This window comes from Diadema antillarum, unplaced genomic scaffold (genome assembly GCF_040938485.1).
Source record: "Diadema antillarum isolate AM-2024a unplaced genomic scaffold, OU_Dant_1.0 seq00001323_RagTag, whole genome shotgun sequence".
NCBI classification, from domain to species: domain Eukaryota; kingdom Metazoa; phylum Echinodermata; class Echinoidea; order Diadematoida; family Diadematidae; genus Diadema; species Diadema antillarum.
The window spans coordinates 251,089-269,649 of NW_027272094.1; the positions used below are offsets into that span (position 1 = coordinate 251,089).

Here is an 18,561-nt window from a genome sequence, read left to right on the forward strand (position 1 = left end):
TGCACTATCCGGAATATTAAATTCACGGATGCATGACAGATTTGATACATGAAATTCATTTTCTCTTTAAATATCCATCTTCATATCTTGCAGTGTTCTCTGGAATATTTAGGCCTATTCCTTCTTGATCATCCGTCATACTGGACAAGGCGAGACACTGGGTGTTCATCACTGGATTCTGAACATTGTAGCTGGCTGATTTCTTCAATCTAGTTCTCGCATTACGAACAAATCACCTTCCATGGAGATCATCATGTCTTATTAACAGCTAATCTTTGGTAATGATTTCATATCAAATATCCAGCATCCAGTACTGTCAAGAGTGGAGATTTTTACGTGAATAAATTTTTCGCACTCTGGTCTGGTGAGATGAATTTTGTGTGTTTTGAATTCCACAGAATCAAAGAGATAAATAATATTTGATACTTATTGAAAGGCATGGAATTTGCATGCTCTTATTTTTTGTGCTTATTTCAAGCTGCAAAAATTGCCCTGTGCACCAAAAATATTCCTCTTTACGGTACTATTACTACTAGCCTACTTGATGGGACATTGACAATGACAGATATTTAACTTGAATGGCTTGTATGAGAAGATGATTTTTGTTGTGAAAAGGCATCTGCATACAGGCAGAATGGAGACTTTAAATAGTTGGCACTATATTCCATTTGATAATTTGAGCCATCTCCAAATCGGGAAGGAAGGAGACCAGTAAATTTTCTGAGATGGAGAGAGGGGGTTGAGTTCCGGAGCACTGCCTCCTGGGGAGATCTTAACTTCCAATGTCACCCCATCCATGCACTTTGTTTTGATAAATTTCTCCCAAATGAAGCTGTGATATGAGAAGCACTCCAATATATATATAAACAGGATTTGATCTTCCCTCGGTGGTCCATGAACGATGATGCATTTCCGTTTCCATGGCGGCAGCGTGGCACAAATAAGGCTGTGGCATGCTCTCTGGGCCAGATAAAATCTACTGCAGTATTGGCTGTAAACTACATTGTTGGCTGAGTGCAAGGGCACAATTTAAAAAGATTGAAGATACAAGATTAAGCAGGGAGCTTCTGGCAGAATTTAATTTCCAGAAACTAATGCAGACTAGGAGGAGAAAACCGCAAGAAAATCAAAACTTTGTTGGCCATACCGCTAAGAGAGCTACATCTGGATACATTTTGCCCCAGTGCCCACAAAGTCCCCCCTAAGTTCTTTTCAATTACGACATGAATCTTGCCAGAAATTGATCAACTGCATAAAAATATGGAAATAGAAAACTCACCTGATGAGATGGAAATTATATGATATAAAGGGTACTTTGTACTCAGTCGATAGCATGTCTGCCTTTTAATCAAATGGATTAAGGTTTGAGTGCCACTGAGTCTATGTTGTGTATAATCATGCTTTCCCCTCTGGTTATTAAGAGACAAAAGGCTGGGAAATGATGCAAAGTATGCATGTGTCAACTTCTGGGTAAAGCGGGCTGTTTTCGAGCTGATGAAGACGTACTTTCATAATATCGGGCTATTTTCTAAAAACCACAAAATAGCCCAATAGTTTGAATTTTGGACTGATGAAGACATACCTATTAACATTCTGTCTCCAGGATAAGATATTAAAATGAAGGTCTCGTGTATGAGGCAGTTACAACTAACATACCGTCGCTGGGGTGACAAGACCTTGTATCTGAAATTTGGTGACAATGACTTTTTTGGATTAATGGTCAAATAATGGGTTAAGTGATGTCCTGTCCAAATTCCAACTGTCTTACTCCAAAAATGAAGCCACCACGGCATGTCAAAGAAAAGGCTTTCCCATTCGCTCTAGTGCTTTGGCTGCCATGTTTTTTGGCTCTCCTGAACATTTGACATTTTATAGCAATATACGAGTATTTGTCGCCCCAGTGACGATACGTTGTAGATTCCACTTCATTTCCTTGCAAAGAGCAGGGTGCTTACCCGGTGAAGTGGTCAGCCCCACACCCCCCCCCCCCCTTCCCACACACACACATACACCAGAAAACGGGCGAATGATGATCACCTTTGTGGCTCTCCCCAAGTGAATAGCGATAGTCAGCAAACGGTATTAACTCAGTATTATTATTGTGCCACACGAAGAAGTACAGGAAGAAAAAGACGAACCATGTTCATTGCAACTGTGATCTGCCAATAGGCATCTATTATGGCAAGTTGGTCATGTTGGGTTGGGTTTGGAGTTGTATACAACATAATAAAGATGGGCTGATTCATGTGATATTCAAGCATACAGCTATCACGTCCTTTGTTTCCTGAAATTTGCAGGGATCTGTCACTTTGAATTTACTTTGAGCAAAGCAGTCACTTTCTCATCTAGAAAAGATGTTAAAAAAAGAAATCATCCCTTTACTTGCAAATGTTGCATAGTACATTTGTAAATTCAACCTGACTTCAAGGTAACGCGACAATTTGAAGAGGTTCCACATCCAATACTGAATAGGCAAATGTCATTTTCCTGCAGGTGAAATTACAGACAAAACCTACAGCAGCAGAGCACAGTGGAGGACAAATCAGTCTATTACAGATGAGAGAAAATCTATCACCCTTCCCCCTTAAGCAGATTATACTGCATCTAATATCTCCCTTTGAACCCTACCCCCCCCCCCCCTTGACAACGAGTATACTGCATTTAAAATGAATTCTGACAGTCTAATGCGACTGAATATCATCCTATGTGGTGTGCTCTCCAAATAGTAAGCTCCAATCTCCACTCGTGATGTCACAAATCATAAGCCTTTCCCTCTCTCCATTGGAAAGAGGGGTAGGGGTGGGGATGGGGGGGGGGGGTGGGGGTGTGGGATCAGAAGGAATTCCATGTATAGGGGCAAAGAAATTGAAATTGGCAGTGCGGTCTATACGGACAGCTGTAATTCAGTTTGTAGGGGAGTTCATGTGTCTCATAATTCAATTACGGATATTGGCCGATCTATACCGTGATTGGAAAAGCAGCTCAGTGTAGTTTTTTGCCAACACAAGCTATCGCACTCAACCTTTAAGACCTCCCCTCTACTCCCACTCTTCTTTCTCCTAGAGTTCATGTGTTAAAAATGGAAAAAAAGTAAACAAAATTGAATGGCTCAAAGGAGACTTTCCTCTAATACTATTCAGTTCTGCATGTAACCATGTACAATGTAGTCATATGTCAAATGCAACTCATCAGTGAAAGGCATAATTTACCATTTGCAAATGACACAAAAACCTAGCATTAGCGCTTCAAAATAGTTTTAAAATGTGAGTTGGGGATAGAAACAACCAATGTACAAATTTGAGCAAGTATAATTGATGTTAAGTATTGTTAAATATAAAAAAATGTGAACAATGGTTATAATAAAAATGTTTCCAGACTAAACCGTGTACAGTTATGGTTTAATGAAAAAAATAGTGATATCTCCTCATATTTTAAGCTTTATTGCAAAAATTCTATATGGTAGGATGTTTTGTGATACAACTGACCTACACATAGGCCTATGCATCACAAGTCATATCTTGAACATTTTTTAAACCACTGCTCCCAAAGGTAAACAGGACATTCAAAATGTGAGTGAAAGCAGTGAGAACTACAAAGTTACCAAGTTGAATATTACACTGTAACTTGTTTCAGCTGGATATAAAGAGCTGCATGATGCTACAAACCCACTTGTCCACTTGCTAGGGGCAACTGAAACTTATTTTGTGGGGCAAGTAGTACATATGGGCACTTGCCTGGGGGAAAACAAAAGTGCGGAGTGCCACCATACTTTGCCTGCATGACCAAATGGACAATCGGGAGAACATTAATGATATCCTATTTTCTTGTCACATCCAAGCAGACATCACCTCAACTGGAAAGAGAGGCGCAGCATCACGCGCCTTGCCACTGAGTAGCACAGGCCCATTCCCCTGAATTTTTAACAGGGGAACTCCCTACACACCACAGTCTTCCTTTGACGCACTGGGTGCTGCATTTACATTGGAATCATTGTGGTATCAACTGCTACAGTAATTCGGTGTCACCATTTTCATTGCCAAAATATCACAGTTTAAATAGATACCGCGGTTATTCAGTTTGTATCATTCTCATTCACTATTGACTACTGTGGTAATTCTGGCCTGAAAGAACACAGTCTCCACGGTTAGCACTGGGCACGTATAATCTATACATATAATACGCGAAGTTGTTGTTGTTGTCGCGGCCTTATGTATTTCCTGTTTTATTCCGGCGTTGCTGGATTGTCTATCTCCTCCCGAGCCGTCGGCTCCGGGCAGCTGCGAGCGGTGCCGTCGGCCGCAGGAGAGTATCCTGCATCGAATGGCGCGGGTTTCGTCCCCGCTCCGCCTCCGTGTCGACGTCGAGGACAAAAAAGAAAAATTAATTAGATAGATGCATAATGCATTTTTGTGCGTGACGAAAGAGCCGAGCGTTTTAATATTCACCAATCCTGCGCTGGACTCCTACTTTCTCGATAGTGCATCTTTTAGCTTGCAGAGACAGTGCAGGGATATAAGGATGATGGGTGCAGCGAAATCTCTGACATTTTCCGGCGGACACGCACGCACGCACACAATGTACTCTCGGGTGGGTACGGTATGCCAGTGTGTGGCCTGCGCCTGTGTAAGTATTGACGATGGTTACAAGAAACACTATCTGCTTGCGCGTGATATGGACTCTCATATGGTATAATACACGGCGCGGTCGTACAGGGGCATTTAAGTACAGTGACGTTCGCCGTGGCGTGCCCTAATGAAAACAACGAATGCTGTTATTTTATTGTATTTTGCACAACTGCAGGATACTATGCAGTTCAGGTACGTCATTTAGTTTACTCTCAAGTCGGTTATCATTGTACTCAGACTGTTTAGGACGGCTAAATATCCACTTAAATTTTGTCCTTGCCGATCGTATCCTTAGATTACACGCGCCGCTGTCCATTCGTTTACTGCAGAGCTGCTGTAAACATGAATATTCATAAGATGATCAAGCGGACGTAGAGGAAACCCTCGCCTTGCCGACCGCCTTTTTTTTTTTTTTGAATTTCCAAGTGGAAATAAAATGGGTAGTTCTATGGTCCATCACACCAAGTTTTGGTGATAAAAATAAAAAAGAGGGAGCAAATGAAGACAAAAATTATTTTCTTTCTCCCATAATGTGGGAAAAGAGTTATAAAGAGAAAATACGAGGCCCTGAGATCCATGGAATTCCAACAGGTGCCTACTTATTAAACCTAATGACTATGATATGATCTCCCCCTCCACAAATAATATTGGAGATTATAGTGGTAATATAATAATAATAATAATAATAATAATAATAATAATAATAATAATAATAATAATATAATAATAATAATAATAATAATAATAATAATAATAATAATAATAATAATAATAATAATAACAATGGTAATAATAATAACAATAATGATGATAAAATGTACCTGTGTCTGAAGCAGATAAACGGGTGGTTCTATGATCTATCAAACCAAGGTTTGGTGATTAAAAAAAAAAGAGAGCAAATGAAGACGAAAATATTTCATTTCTCTCAGCACAATAGCAACAATAGTCCTGCTCAGCACACTATTACGTATGTTAGTGCAGTGAAACAGTTTTGGACAGTTTGTGCAGGACTGTCTTCAGAAAGGCTTTTTATCAAGAGCAGAAAAATGGGGGAAACAGATTTTTACAATTCTTAACAAATTAACATTTCCGCCTCCCTATGTTGATCATCCCTATATTATGACTCTACTCTCTCCTCTCCCCTAAATGATAATAATAATATTAGTAATAATAAAAATGATAATAACAATAACAATAATACACTGAAATAATGATGATAAGAGAATAGGCCAGTGCAAATGAATGGGGAGGGGTGCATTATGAAATATCAATGATAATGAAGCTTTTTGAAATAAGTAACCTTGAGAGTAACCTTGCATGACGGACAAAAAGATTCACTATCCTTGACCGATAAACTTTTTTTCTTAATTCCCTTGAGTCATCCCCATGTCAATGAATTATATAAAATAATAATGAAACCGAATGACTATGATCTCCCTCCCTCATAATAATGATAATGATAATAATCATAATCATAATCATAATCAATGATTATAATGATAATAAAAACAATAAACAGTATCAATGAGACAAACAGGCGGTTCTAGCTCCATCAACTTAAGTTTTGATTATGAAAACAGAAATGAGGGAGCAAATGAAGACGAAAATATTCTTTGTGTATTTCTTCTCTCATAACGTGGTGAAGAAATATTAAAGAAAGAATACGAAGCCCTCAGACCCGTGGATTTCCACGGGTTTCTTATACTTATAAAGCCTAATGACTATGATCACAATAATAATATAACAGTAGGGGCATAATAATAATGATAATATGATAATAATAATGATGATGTTTAGTCTGAAGCAGATAAACGGATGGTTCTATGATATATCAAACCAAGTTTTGGTGATTAAAAACAAAATCAGGGAGCAATTGAAGACGAAAATATATTTTTCTCTCATAACGTGGGAAAAGAAATAGGAATTAAAAAAAATGCGATGCCTTGACCCTCGGGTGCCTGCATGGATGCAAGAGCAGGGGGTATAATTAATATCAAAGTCATAGTGTCAATAGTATCTCCCAGTTCAGACGGGAAGAATCTGTGGGCAGAACTTTCGGAGAATCTCATAAGCGTTTTTTGGTGATTTTTCCCTGAGTGTTTGTTTGTTTGTTTGTTCTGCGAGGGCGAAAATGTGTGTGGGGGGATGGTGGTCATGGGTAGAAGAGAGCACAAGTGATGAAAGAATGAGAAAACTTTTCTTTTTATTTCATCGATAAAAAGTGCAAAATCGTATATATGAGAGAAAAAAAAATAAAACCACTCAGACCCGTGGATTTCCACGGGTGCTGCTAGTGCATTATATAATCTCCTAGGAGGAGAACACACGAAGTATGTCAGGTCATGTGAAAAAGATACCACAGTGCGATGGCTGCCATATCGCGACATGATTCACATCCAAAGCTCGCATGCACATTTCATGCAAAGTTCAAATTATCATCCTAGATAGTACAGTATACAAATGATGCACAGGATAGAGTGTGTTAGTTGCAACCGTTGTCAATACTCGAGAGTGAGCCGCACCTTCACTAACGCCACGAAATAATCCTGTGCATCATTTGTTTTATAAAATGGGTCGAAAACTAACAGCATTATTCACGTACCTTTGTGGGTCAATACCAGTCAGCTACATGTAGCACTCGCTCAAAAGTCAAGATGTCCGAAGATGTTCGTCCCAAACATTTACGCACGTCGCACTCGGAAATCCCGCACATAAGTACTGTACAGTTGTACGTACGTATAAGAGTATACGTACGCCACGTACTGTTATGCACAAGAAAGGCTGCCGGCTGTTGTGGCAGCCCGCGGCCCGAACTAGAAGTTGTTTACAGGATTGACAGCGCGTATAGTAGCGCGTGACGCACTTGTAACAACTGATTGAGTGCGCACTGCTAGTGTAAACATTGTGACGTACGTCAGGCCAGGGAGGTGGAAGAGAGACTCTTCTTAGTGCATACCTGAAGAAAATAATGCACGCACACGTGACTCATTTCAGCGCTTCCAATTGGCTACATTCTTGAACCCATTTTATAATATTTCACGATGCACTACGCAAGGTATTTTGCTGTCTGTTTGCACCCACATCAAAATATAGGGAAACATGCTTGCATGCAGATTTTATGCAGAGTTCAAATTATCACCCTAGATAGTACAGTATTTAACCATGCATTCTGCGAGGTATTTTGCTGTCTGTTTCAACTCACATATATCAAAATAACATGCACAATACTGCAGTATTGCAGTATTTCTCCATAAATATGAGTGGGCCAATTGCTGAACAATCGGGGGTAGGGCAAGGAGAAGGGTTAACTTGGGCTCATGATATTTGAATTACTGTAAAACCAGAAATATTAACGAATTAGAGCCAACAGCCTTTTTCACAGCATGAAAATATTTTTTCTAATTGCCTCTGGCATTCATTGCATGCAATGTACATGTATAGAGCAGACAAGAATTTTTGCGTGCATCTTAATTTGGCAAACCTTGGCCATCGCGAAATTTGCAAAATCAAAATACACACAAAAACGTCTGGTTTTACAGGTAGTGTTTCAACACTGTGTCTCAACCACAGATTATTGGAGGGTGGTTTCAGACAGATACAATTCATCTCGTCAATCATCAAATTCACATTCATCTGAAAATTCACATTCATCTGGCACTTGTAGAACCTGCCTGGTTTTGTGGGGGAGATTTGAAAGACCTGTGGTATTTGGTTCATAAATCTCAAAGATAGGAAAGCTCGCAAAGGGCTGGACGCAAGTTTGAGCTTTTTTCTAACTCATGGAGAACGTTCATGTATATTGACAAGAGTCATCAGATGAAATTTTAAGAAATAACCTCCGGCCGCATTTCTCCATTTTAAAAAAGAAACATTTAGGTGATGGTAATAACAACTTGTGTATCATAATCACAAGGATGACGTCATGGTGAAGTTAGGATAATATACTAAAATTACAATATGGTTATGACGTTACTTGTGATAGTGGTAATAATGAAAAGCAAGCGCTGCCACAAGTGGAAAATATTTTGTTTTGAAATCTCCAATTTGACCTTTGTGTTTCATTCAAATGATAACAACTTGGCTAAAATATCTAAACAAGGATGACATCACAGTGAAGTTAGGATAATACAGTTTCAAGGGGTACTGCTGGTACTACGTTGTATGTATTGTATAATTGATATCACTTGTGAAAATCAAACATTGCCAAATGTGGAAAATATTTGTCTGTTTTTTTTTCTCTTCTGATATAAAACAAACTCAGCAGCCACTACCATGCTTCTCTTTATAGTGCGAATATTTGAAAGGTAATCCCCATCAAGCTCCCATAATACCAAACGGCAAATAATATTTTTCAGATGAGTGCCTTCTAGCAACCGCGCTATTGAAATAGCGCACCACCATCAGTATTCCTGTGCACCGCTCGAGTCGGCACGAAAGTGAAAAACAATTGCTGTGTCGTCATGACAACCGTGCTCTCTCCATCAATATCATCCAGGGATGTTGGCCTTCACTGCAAACAACCGGTTAATTTCATAACACCTGCTACAGGCGGGAACCTGTCGATGCATACTATGTGCAAATTGGAAATTTGGCAGGCACAGTGGGTCTGTGACAGGGAGGTTTCTTGACATGAATAGGAGTAAAGCCCCGAGTGATTTCTATTTAGGAGGTGGTCTCTGGAATACATTGTAAACAAGATCTTTACCTTGCTGTAGAAAATTATGAACTGAATGCATCATACCATTACCAAAAAAAAAAACAACAACACACACAAAAAAAAAACCAACATAATTTTTAAACAAAAACCACAGCCAACACCGAAAAAGAAACAAATAAATAAAATACATTTAAAAGAAGAAAATCAAATTCTCTGTTTTGAACACACACACACACACACATGCACTCATACTTTATACATAAAAAGCACATGTCCATAAAACTCTGCCCCTTTCTAACCCAAGTCAAAACTTGACTTGCAATACAAAGAGCCACTAACAAGGTGGAAAAAAAAACCAAAAAAACCTTTATCCTCCAAGAAACGGAATTCCAGGATCTGTCTTACCTATGTCCAGTTTCTGCATGATGTGGGTGGGCAGGATCTCGGAGGCTTCCAGGTTTGGGGGGTAAGCGTAGAGGGCGTGGCCCAACTTCCCCTGCTCTTCTCGCTCCTCCACCACCGACATACACATGGCCAGGATGTTGCGCCGGAAGTGTACCACCTGCGGATCCTTGATGGAGTCGAACTCGTTGACGGGCACGCCGATGGCAGCGCCTAAAGTAAGATGACAAGGTAGAATCAATCAGTTTCCCCATTATTCATCTTTATAATCATTACTGTCCATCATTATCGTCATACCTTGATCATTGCCATCACTCATCACTATTGTCATTACTATTATCATTATTATCCTCACATCATTATCTCTATTATCATTGTTGTTATCATCAATATCATTAACGTTAAACATGTATTACCATCATTCTCAACATTACCAAGGGTTCTTATCATAATTGGTATTACATAATTCTACTCTCATCATCACTGTCATCACCATTATCAATTGTCATTTAAAAAAAGACATTTCATACATTCTTTACTTCTCATTCCCTACATTGTACTTCTACTTATATTATACGCCCAATCAATCCTCTCCTCCCAACCAAAACAATTGGACAATAAACCCTACATTGCATTTTTGTCTGTCCATGTTCCATACTTTCACCACTAAGTCTAGAAATGCAAAAAACACAATGTTTAACAGAATTTTTGGACTGATATCATCTTTCCTAATCAATATTTGGAGCATTCAGCTGACAAGCAACAAGTTTTCAAAGAGCCCTGACCTTCAAATGTTAATAGTACATAGATTTCTGTCCAGTGTAACATAGCATGTTACCCCAAAATTTCATTTTCGCAAAAATTCTTTCTTCCTTGAAGCATTTTTTGGGGCAAAGTTATTTCTCATTAAATTGCTCTAAAAGATCATATATGGGGGTGGGTAATGTACATTGGAAGCAGTCGAAATAGAGTGGCATCCCTGAGATGTACCCTTTTAGTATGGAAATGCCCATATTGCAGATAATTGGACATATATGGTATTTTCAACACTAAGTAAAATCTTACTCTCTTTTTTTGCACAAAAATGCACAGATAACTACCTAAAAATGTGAGGGTACACATTGCTTTTTTTTTGTTCAACAGAGTGGCACCATCAGATCACATTGCATCATACCTTCTTGTGAAGCAAAATGCAACTGAATTTCTATGTGTATGCCATGCATCATAAACAAAGAATCTAATCAGGAATCTAAATCTAGCCATTTCTCTTTTTCTCTCTCTCTCTCAGCAAGTTGAATCATTGCACTCTGATAATTTCAGGAACTCCGGATATGACATCAAACTCGAGGGGTAATCATGACCAATGAAATCATCACATCACAGTCATTACATTTACAAAAAAGAAAGAAATAAAAAGAAAAGACAATATCAAAAAAAGCAAGAAACACTTATGAAACTAATGATACAATAATTACAATAATTACATCCAATGTGCAAGATCATATCAATTTTCATCATGTGTGTGTAGGTCACACACATAACGACGAGACTGTCCTTCCAATTGAGTCTGGAGAAGATATCCTCTGACAAACACATGTTTGAATGCCATCTTTATGGATTGTGGAAACAAAAAAGATCACTTTGCCGTGAAATAAGAGAGCCATTGCCATGACAACCATGACATCAACCAAGAGTAATCACGTTATTTACGAAACTGAGTTACGTCAACTGAAGTACACTTGACACAACAGTCTAGTGAGATATTCTGCAAATGGGGAGATTTTTGGATGTTTTTTTTTTTTTGGGGGGGGGTGTGCTTTTGTTTTCACTTCTTCAACACTTCACAAAAGAGAGAGAGAAAATGAAAGTGGGGACTTGGTAAGGGAGCGAAGTGAGCATGTTGGGGGGGGGGGGGGGGGTGTCGGTGGGAGGAAGGTGTCCCCTCTCCCATGGTGGGGACTCTTCTTGGAATTTGAGGTACGAAAATCCCCCTTTTTAATACACTGACTCTACAATTAGAATTTACTGTTTCTGAAAAAAAATTGTAATTCTTAAAAATGAGCATCTAGGGATATCGAAGATATTGAAATTATGAGTTCATTGATTATTAAGAAATTGTACTAAAACTAAAAATATGTTCTACCTGTCCCCCCCCCCCCCCCCCCCCCCCATTCATACAAACATGAATTATCTTCAGCCTATAAATTCAGGGATACAAAATACATGTAACTGTTTTCTATTGATTTTCCCTTTTACATCCATGGACATGATGAACAAGTACGTTAAACAAATATTTGCCCTATAAAGTACAATCATCACCAACACATCATCCATCATACGGCCTCTATGGATGAAATGTAATCACACATCCATTACAATTCACCGCAGTCTGCGAGACCATTTGCTCATAAAAATGAGCAATAGAAAGCACTTATACTAGAGAGAGAGAAAGAGAGAGAGAGCGGAAAACAACCTCAGAGCGGGCAGAAATTCTGTAAACATCCAGTTCGATTGATGTTATTGATTTCTACATGTATATTGCAGCATTCCATTTCGCCAATGTTGATATTCAGCGGTGCTCAAACTCTGCAGTGTTCCACCGCAACCTTAGCCACTATTTCACGCTTAGCAAATTATTTTAATAGCTGGGTGTACAATCATGAAGGGAGAACATGTGGATTATTGCCATACATTGCACAATTTGTGAATTTGGGGAGAGGTCTAGTAAAATGTTAACCCATAAACCGCCACCTATTCTGTTTGACGATAATACACAGCATGTACACTACATATCTCCTCCGAATCAACCTTCCACCACTTAATTCTTAAAATCCAAAATTGCCGCTGCCTTGCGTATTGTGCAGGTGATTTACAAATGTATGCAATGCCCAATTGTGGTCATCGCAGGTTTCAGACAACCAGAAGAGCTTTTAATTTTTTTATCACCTTTTTTAAAAGCACAGGAATAATGATTATATCAAAGTTATTAATAACATTTATACAACACTCCTAGAGAATGATAACTACATGTCTGAGCATTAACAAAAAGCCCTGTATGCATACACCGTACCATCATGTGCACATACATAATTGTACACTGCATGCATTCATAAAATGAGAGCATACTTACAACACACACACACACACACACACACACACACACATACAAAAGCAGAGGAACAAAGTTATTTACTTACAATTAATCAAAAGATACAATCTTTTAAACAAATTATGAGATTAAAGAGTTGAGATGAAAGACCAACAATTATAAACCTACTACAACAGCAACACACTGTCTTGTCTGGATCCTCAATTTGGTTTTTGATATTTAACTTGTTATTGGGAAGGTTGCATGGATGCAGAAGAGAGAAAATACTGTACACACAAGACCTGAAAGAAGTGGCCACTGCTACAGTCACTACTTTTGTTGAAAAGGAAGGCTTCCCAGAAAAACAAAATACCGATCACCTGGAAAAAGCAAGAGGAAGATGACAATAACAAGCTATTTTTGTCCAGGGAAGGAGAATGAGACTGAGACGAAAACAAATGGATCGGATCGCGGAAGGCAGAGAAGGGGGTACTGAGTAGTTTGTCTTGAAATAGCAATTTAAACAAAAACAAAAACACAATCTTCCAGGCTTTTCCCCGTGACAACCAGCCTCAAAACAGACCCTGGGGTGTGTTTAAATGCGATTGATGCACATCAATTTCTCAAGTCATGGCAGAAATGAACCAAACACAGCAATTGTTTGCGATGACGACTGGGAATGTATGCAACCTGTCACTATATGTGACCCGCTACAACAAAAAGGTCCTAAAGTCGCGCACGGTCGAAGCCGTGAAAATCGAGTTTGAAGTCAGAGCATTAAAATTGGTCAAAACTTACGATTTTCTGATTTTTGATATATTATTGGAGTCTAACATGTCTTCTATCATCTGTCAAAACTTTGAAGCAAACTGATGAAAGGAAAGATAAAAACATAGCGCTCTTCTGAGCCATGTTTTTTGGCGTTTCAACGAAGCAGAAACTGGTTCGAAAATTTGGATTGAGCGCCACAGATAGGTTCCGCCCCTAACAACGACCAGAGTGATCTCATTGGTCAGTTTGCTGCTTGCTGCTAACCGAAGCGTGAAGCTCGCACACTGCCCAGTCGACTGGTGCGTGCGGGCGGGGTGCGCTATGCTCAGCCGCTTCTCACATCCTGGTCACTGATTGGTTGGTGAGGAGACCGCCGACGCTGATGTGCTTGAATGAACTCTTTGGGGGTTGCTAGGGCTTACCTTCTATTGTCCAGAGGTGAAAACTGACTTGCGTGTCCCTTGATCACGATTGCGTCGAAAGGAAGACTTTAGGGCGCTTTTCCCGAAACAGTGATTTTCCAGACGTCTCGACATGCTCTCTTTTAAACATCGATATCTCCGCAGCCAATTATTTTTATAAAATGTGTTATATATCAATTTAAAGCAGAAAGATTAGGGGATTATATCATGCAATTTTCAAACAATCGACCTCGCCCGACTTTAGGATCATTTTGTTGTAGCGGGTCACATATTGTATGTTATACCTCCATAGTATATCTGTAGATGCAAACCTTGATGTAGAAAGTAATGTAAACCAGGGTGAGTTGGCAGGAAAAGAAAGAACTTTGATATCTGTCTAAATTTTGATTAAAAGTCTAATCACTTAGCTCTGTCACGCTCACATAACAAAATAGAATGTTTTGACACATGAAACTAGGTTTCCTCTCACCTCCCTGGTTTTAAGGAAGCATGACACTATCCCCCTGTTCAGACACAAACCAGTTTATACCAAAACTCGTTCAGACACATTTAATCTCAACTCTTCTGGAAAACGTGGTACCGATGTGTGTTGCACATGTTGTCATGGTCATGATGTTGCCTCTAGCCCCTGCCTGGCCTTCACCCTTCAGGCACCCAGCTACTGTAAAAGTGGATATTTTCGCGCGACTAATTTTTCGCGCTTGGCTGGGTGAGAAGAGTTTCGTGTGTTTTTAATTCCACGGAATCAAGACATCACTCACACGAACACATGGCAAGAAAAAATATTCGCGTGCTTTTATTTTCGCGCTAGTTGCTGGTTGCGCGAAATGCGTGAAAATTTCAACACCGCGAAAATTTCCACTTTTACAGTATACCATTCTATGGTGTTCTATAATATGGTGACCATAGAATGGTATGTACAGACGCACAAGGAATGGTGATACATTCTTGCGATCTAGTTCGAAACGATGCCCTGACTGTTGTTTCATTATATCAAAGATGTCATTTTGTCATAATACATTGTTTCGTTATTACTGTATGTGTACATCATTTTGTCAGTCAGCTTTCAGATGTATAAATTCACTCTATGGCTGTACCATTTTGTATAGTTCTTCACCGTTTTGGCATTTTTTTTGTTGCATCTGACCACCCTGTATGATGTTGTTATAAAGTGCCTATACAGTGGACTTCCGTTATAATGAAGTCCTCGGGACCGGCAGTTTTTTTCTCCCCTATCGAAATTCTGTAATAACCGAACAAATAAACAATAAAAAACCAAGAGAAGATAATGTTATGGCCTGAAATTTTATTTCGTTGTCACCGGAATTCCGTTATAACTGTGCTCTCTATAACAGGAGTGAACTGTATACATGATAAAATACCTCCAGCATGCTTCACTGCATTTACACTTCAAAGCCTACTTTTTTGGCGGCAGGCTATCTACATATGTAGATGAGTTCTCTATTTGGTTTGGTTGACTTCCTACACAAGAAAACTTAAAACAGGCAACTGACTGCTCATTTCATTTTCTGAAAGTATGACCTACAAAGTGTATCTGCCACTGGCAAGTCGGAAAGTGGCTTTGGAACATCCCAATCTCATTGCAAACCTGAGACTGTGCAATATCTCACAGTAGTACCAAAATCTGAGCATTTGAAATTCGGTGACATCAGGGACTTTTACATGTATATTGTGTGGACATGACAGCGGTCAGGCCGCCCGAAAGTGTGAGCGAACCATTCCCGACGACTCCCGTCAACACCAGAGTAAAACCATTTTAGATTTCAGTCGACAGTGAGTACAAATCAACAGATGTGGTGACGTCATAATCGTTGTGCTAAATAGAAGCTGCGCATGCTGCCTGTCCTCACTCTGGGAGGATGTGAAATTCTTCGAGGATGCATTCTCGATTCTGGAGGGAAGTGCCAGAAAATCTGGAGCATGCGCAGTATCATGAAATGATGTCATCACGTCGCAGTCCACGTCCTGGGTGCGAAATCTAAAAGTCCCTATTATCAGTCCTCCGTGGCGATACCATGACAGATAGTGTGCGTGTCAGGAGCGCCCTCAGAATAATTTTTGGAGTTAGAAAGATGGAACTGTGGCGCAGGGGTTTCTGATAAACCTCCACCCTCCCCCCCCCCCCCCCCCCAATTTCTGTTCTTTCCCCCCAGCTTTCACCTCAGCTCACTTTTCTAGAACCTGGTACTGTTGAATGGAAAATGCATATTTGATGACATTCCCATTCATTACCAGAGCTTGACGCATGAACCTGCCCTGTCACGCTAGGGATTAGTCTGGCGCTCAGACCTGTTTTTCTCTGCTCCAAAGAGGACAGGCAAATCTGTGCTGAAAAATCCCATGCTGCGAAGCAAATTAACAACACACACCTTGGCCAGATTCAGTTAACATTCTCCGACTTTTGCAGCAACTTGTGTACTGCAGAGATGCTATAAAGTTGACTGTTGACTGTAGTAACTTTACTTTGATACATTACTTTATGAAAAAGGTCTAAATGATTAGACTATTACATTGTAGATGAGCTATGATGTGACTGCCAGGGTCAAAGAGAATGTTTAATGCATCTGCAGCCCAGCGACCAGAGTAATTACACAGATTATTCGTGATTGCTAAGGGCACCAAAACATTTGTCTCCTTCTTCTTCTTGTCTTTATGCAATGGCACGAGATTAAGATCATGAGATACTGCCTCTCTGGTTAAAAATGTATAAGATTGAAGAAGAGATGATTGTATACATTTCAGAATACAATTACTGTACATTCCAAAGAGATGATTTGGCATAATTTTTTTATTTATTTTTTATTTTTTTTATTTTTATTACTATTATTATTATTATTTTTTTTTTTTTTTTGGGGGGGGGCGATATGATTCACAGCTCTTTTGCCTTATTTGGCTTATGTATTTCATAACATGTTGTAATTAAATACAACATGATACATACAAAGATATGGAGACATGATGATATAACATCATCTGTTAGATTCTAGTGGATAGACACTCCCTTACCATGCAACGAAGCACATCGCAGATTTCTTGCTTGCCCTATCTCTCTCCCTTATCTCTGGCTAGCTTTCTTACTACAGTATTCATACATACTCTTCTTCCTTCTTTCTACAGTACTACATTTTGTGGAAAAGCATTTTTTGATGAGCAATTTTCGAGATGGAGCTACAGTTATAGGAATTTGAAGAATATAGGCCTAATCAAGACAGAAATATTTAAAGTTAAGTTTATAGGATAACTGCAATCGATTATCCCTTGGTGACAGCCCCTTGTTCAGAAAACAAAACAGACAATTGAGAAAGAGAGGTTTACATGTACAGTAACACCATGTGTATAATCAAAGTTTGAATGGACTTTTGCTTGGCAAAAGAAGAGCCTGGAAAGAGGAGATTGGCGGAGGGAAGCAACATGGGCAGAGTGTAAAGGGAGGAAAATCGTGGCAATCGAGTGGCAGCAGTGAGGAGCTGGAAATTGAAGCTGCGCTAGCAGTGGAGACCTCTCTTCCTGATTTGCATCACCAATGCCAACCTTCAAACAACACAAAACTGACAATTCTCGCTTTAAAGGGACGGTGTAGTTTTGGTTGAGATGGGGTTTCAGGTTTCCAACTTTTTTGTGAGAAAATGAGAAACCTCTTCTGAAATATGAAATAGCACATAATTCTGTGAGGAATTCAAAGCTAATTTGATGAAAATTGATTTTGAAATGGCTGAGATATCCAAAACAAAGCATGTTAATAAAAGGTGGAAACCACCTTTCATTAGGATCGCTTTGTTTTACTTTGTTTTTGGATATCTCAGCCAGTTAAAAACCGATTTTTATCAAATAAACTTTGAATTCTTCTTTAGAATTGTGTGAACCTCACTCTTTAACATTTCATAGAGTGGTTTCTAAGTATCTTCCAAAAAGTTAAAGGCTGAATCCACACCTCAACCGATACTATACCATCCCTTTAAACCACAAATTACTGATACCAACATTGCTTACCAATTTCATAGTTGAGCATCTTCTCCTCACGGTTGCCGGCCGGCTCCACCACCTTCAGCCAGGGCTGGAAGAGGCGGAGGTCGCAGAGCCGGCGCCCCTCGTCGTAGAACTCCTCCTTCTCGGCATCCTGCGTGATGCTGACGAAGATGTAGGAGTTGGCCTCACCAAGGAGGTGGGCCAGGGGGTACTTGAGGGCCTCCCTCCACAGCATGGCCTTTACTGTCTCCAGGGTGGCCTCCCGGACGCACTCCAGGGGCACCATGATCCCAGTGGGCAGAAGGCATTCCACCAGGATCTTGGAGGGCATCAGGTGGGAGCCCCACAGCTCCCCTGATGAAGGCGGCATCCTGAAATGATATCAAGAGCGGTTTACAAAGCTGCTCATATCCATAGTTTGCTAAGTGAACTTGCCTGCTTGGTTCTGCAGCAGTTCTTACATGTTTACTGCATTGAATATGGATTATGTACGCAATTACTCTGTGAAGTTCCCATTCTTTTTTCCAGTATTACCAGTTTTGCCATCACTTACTTTGGTGATGAAGATACCCTGATACCAAAGCAACATCTTCAGGGGAATCATCAGTT

The 18,561-nt window shown here is 39.6% G+C and overlaps 1 protein-coding gene across 1 annotated transcript in view; it reads right to left on the reverse strand.

The window, feature by feature from the left end:
- The window catches only part of LOC139708254 (phosphatidylinositol 4,5-bisphosphate 3-kinase catalytic subunit alpha isoform-like), a 64,074-nt gene extending 45,752 nt beyond the window's left edge, over positions 1-18,322 (reverse strand). Inside the window, exons 1-2 of the mRNA XM_071620228.1 lie at positions 17,977-18,322; positions 9,688-9,897 (exon numbers count right to left, since the gene is read on the reverse strand). Of these exons, the coding sequence (XP_071476329.1) occupies positions 9,688-9,897; positions 17,977-18,322 (556 nt within the window). The remainder of the gene's footprint in view (positions 1-9,687; positions 9,898-17,976) is intronic.
- Positions 18,323-18,561: the final 239 nt, after the last annotated feature.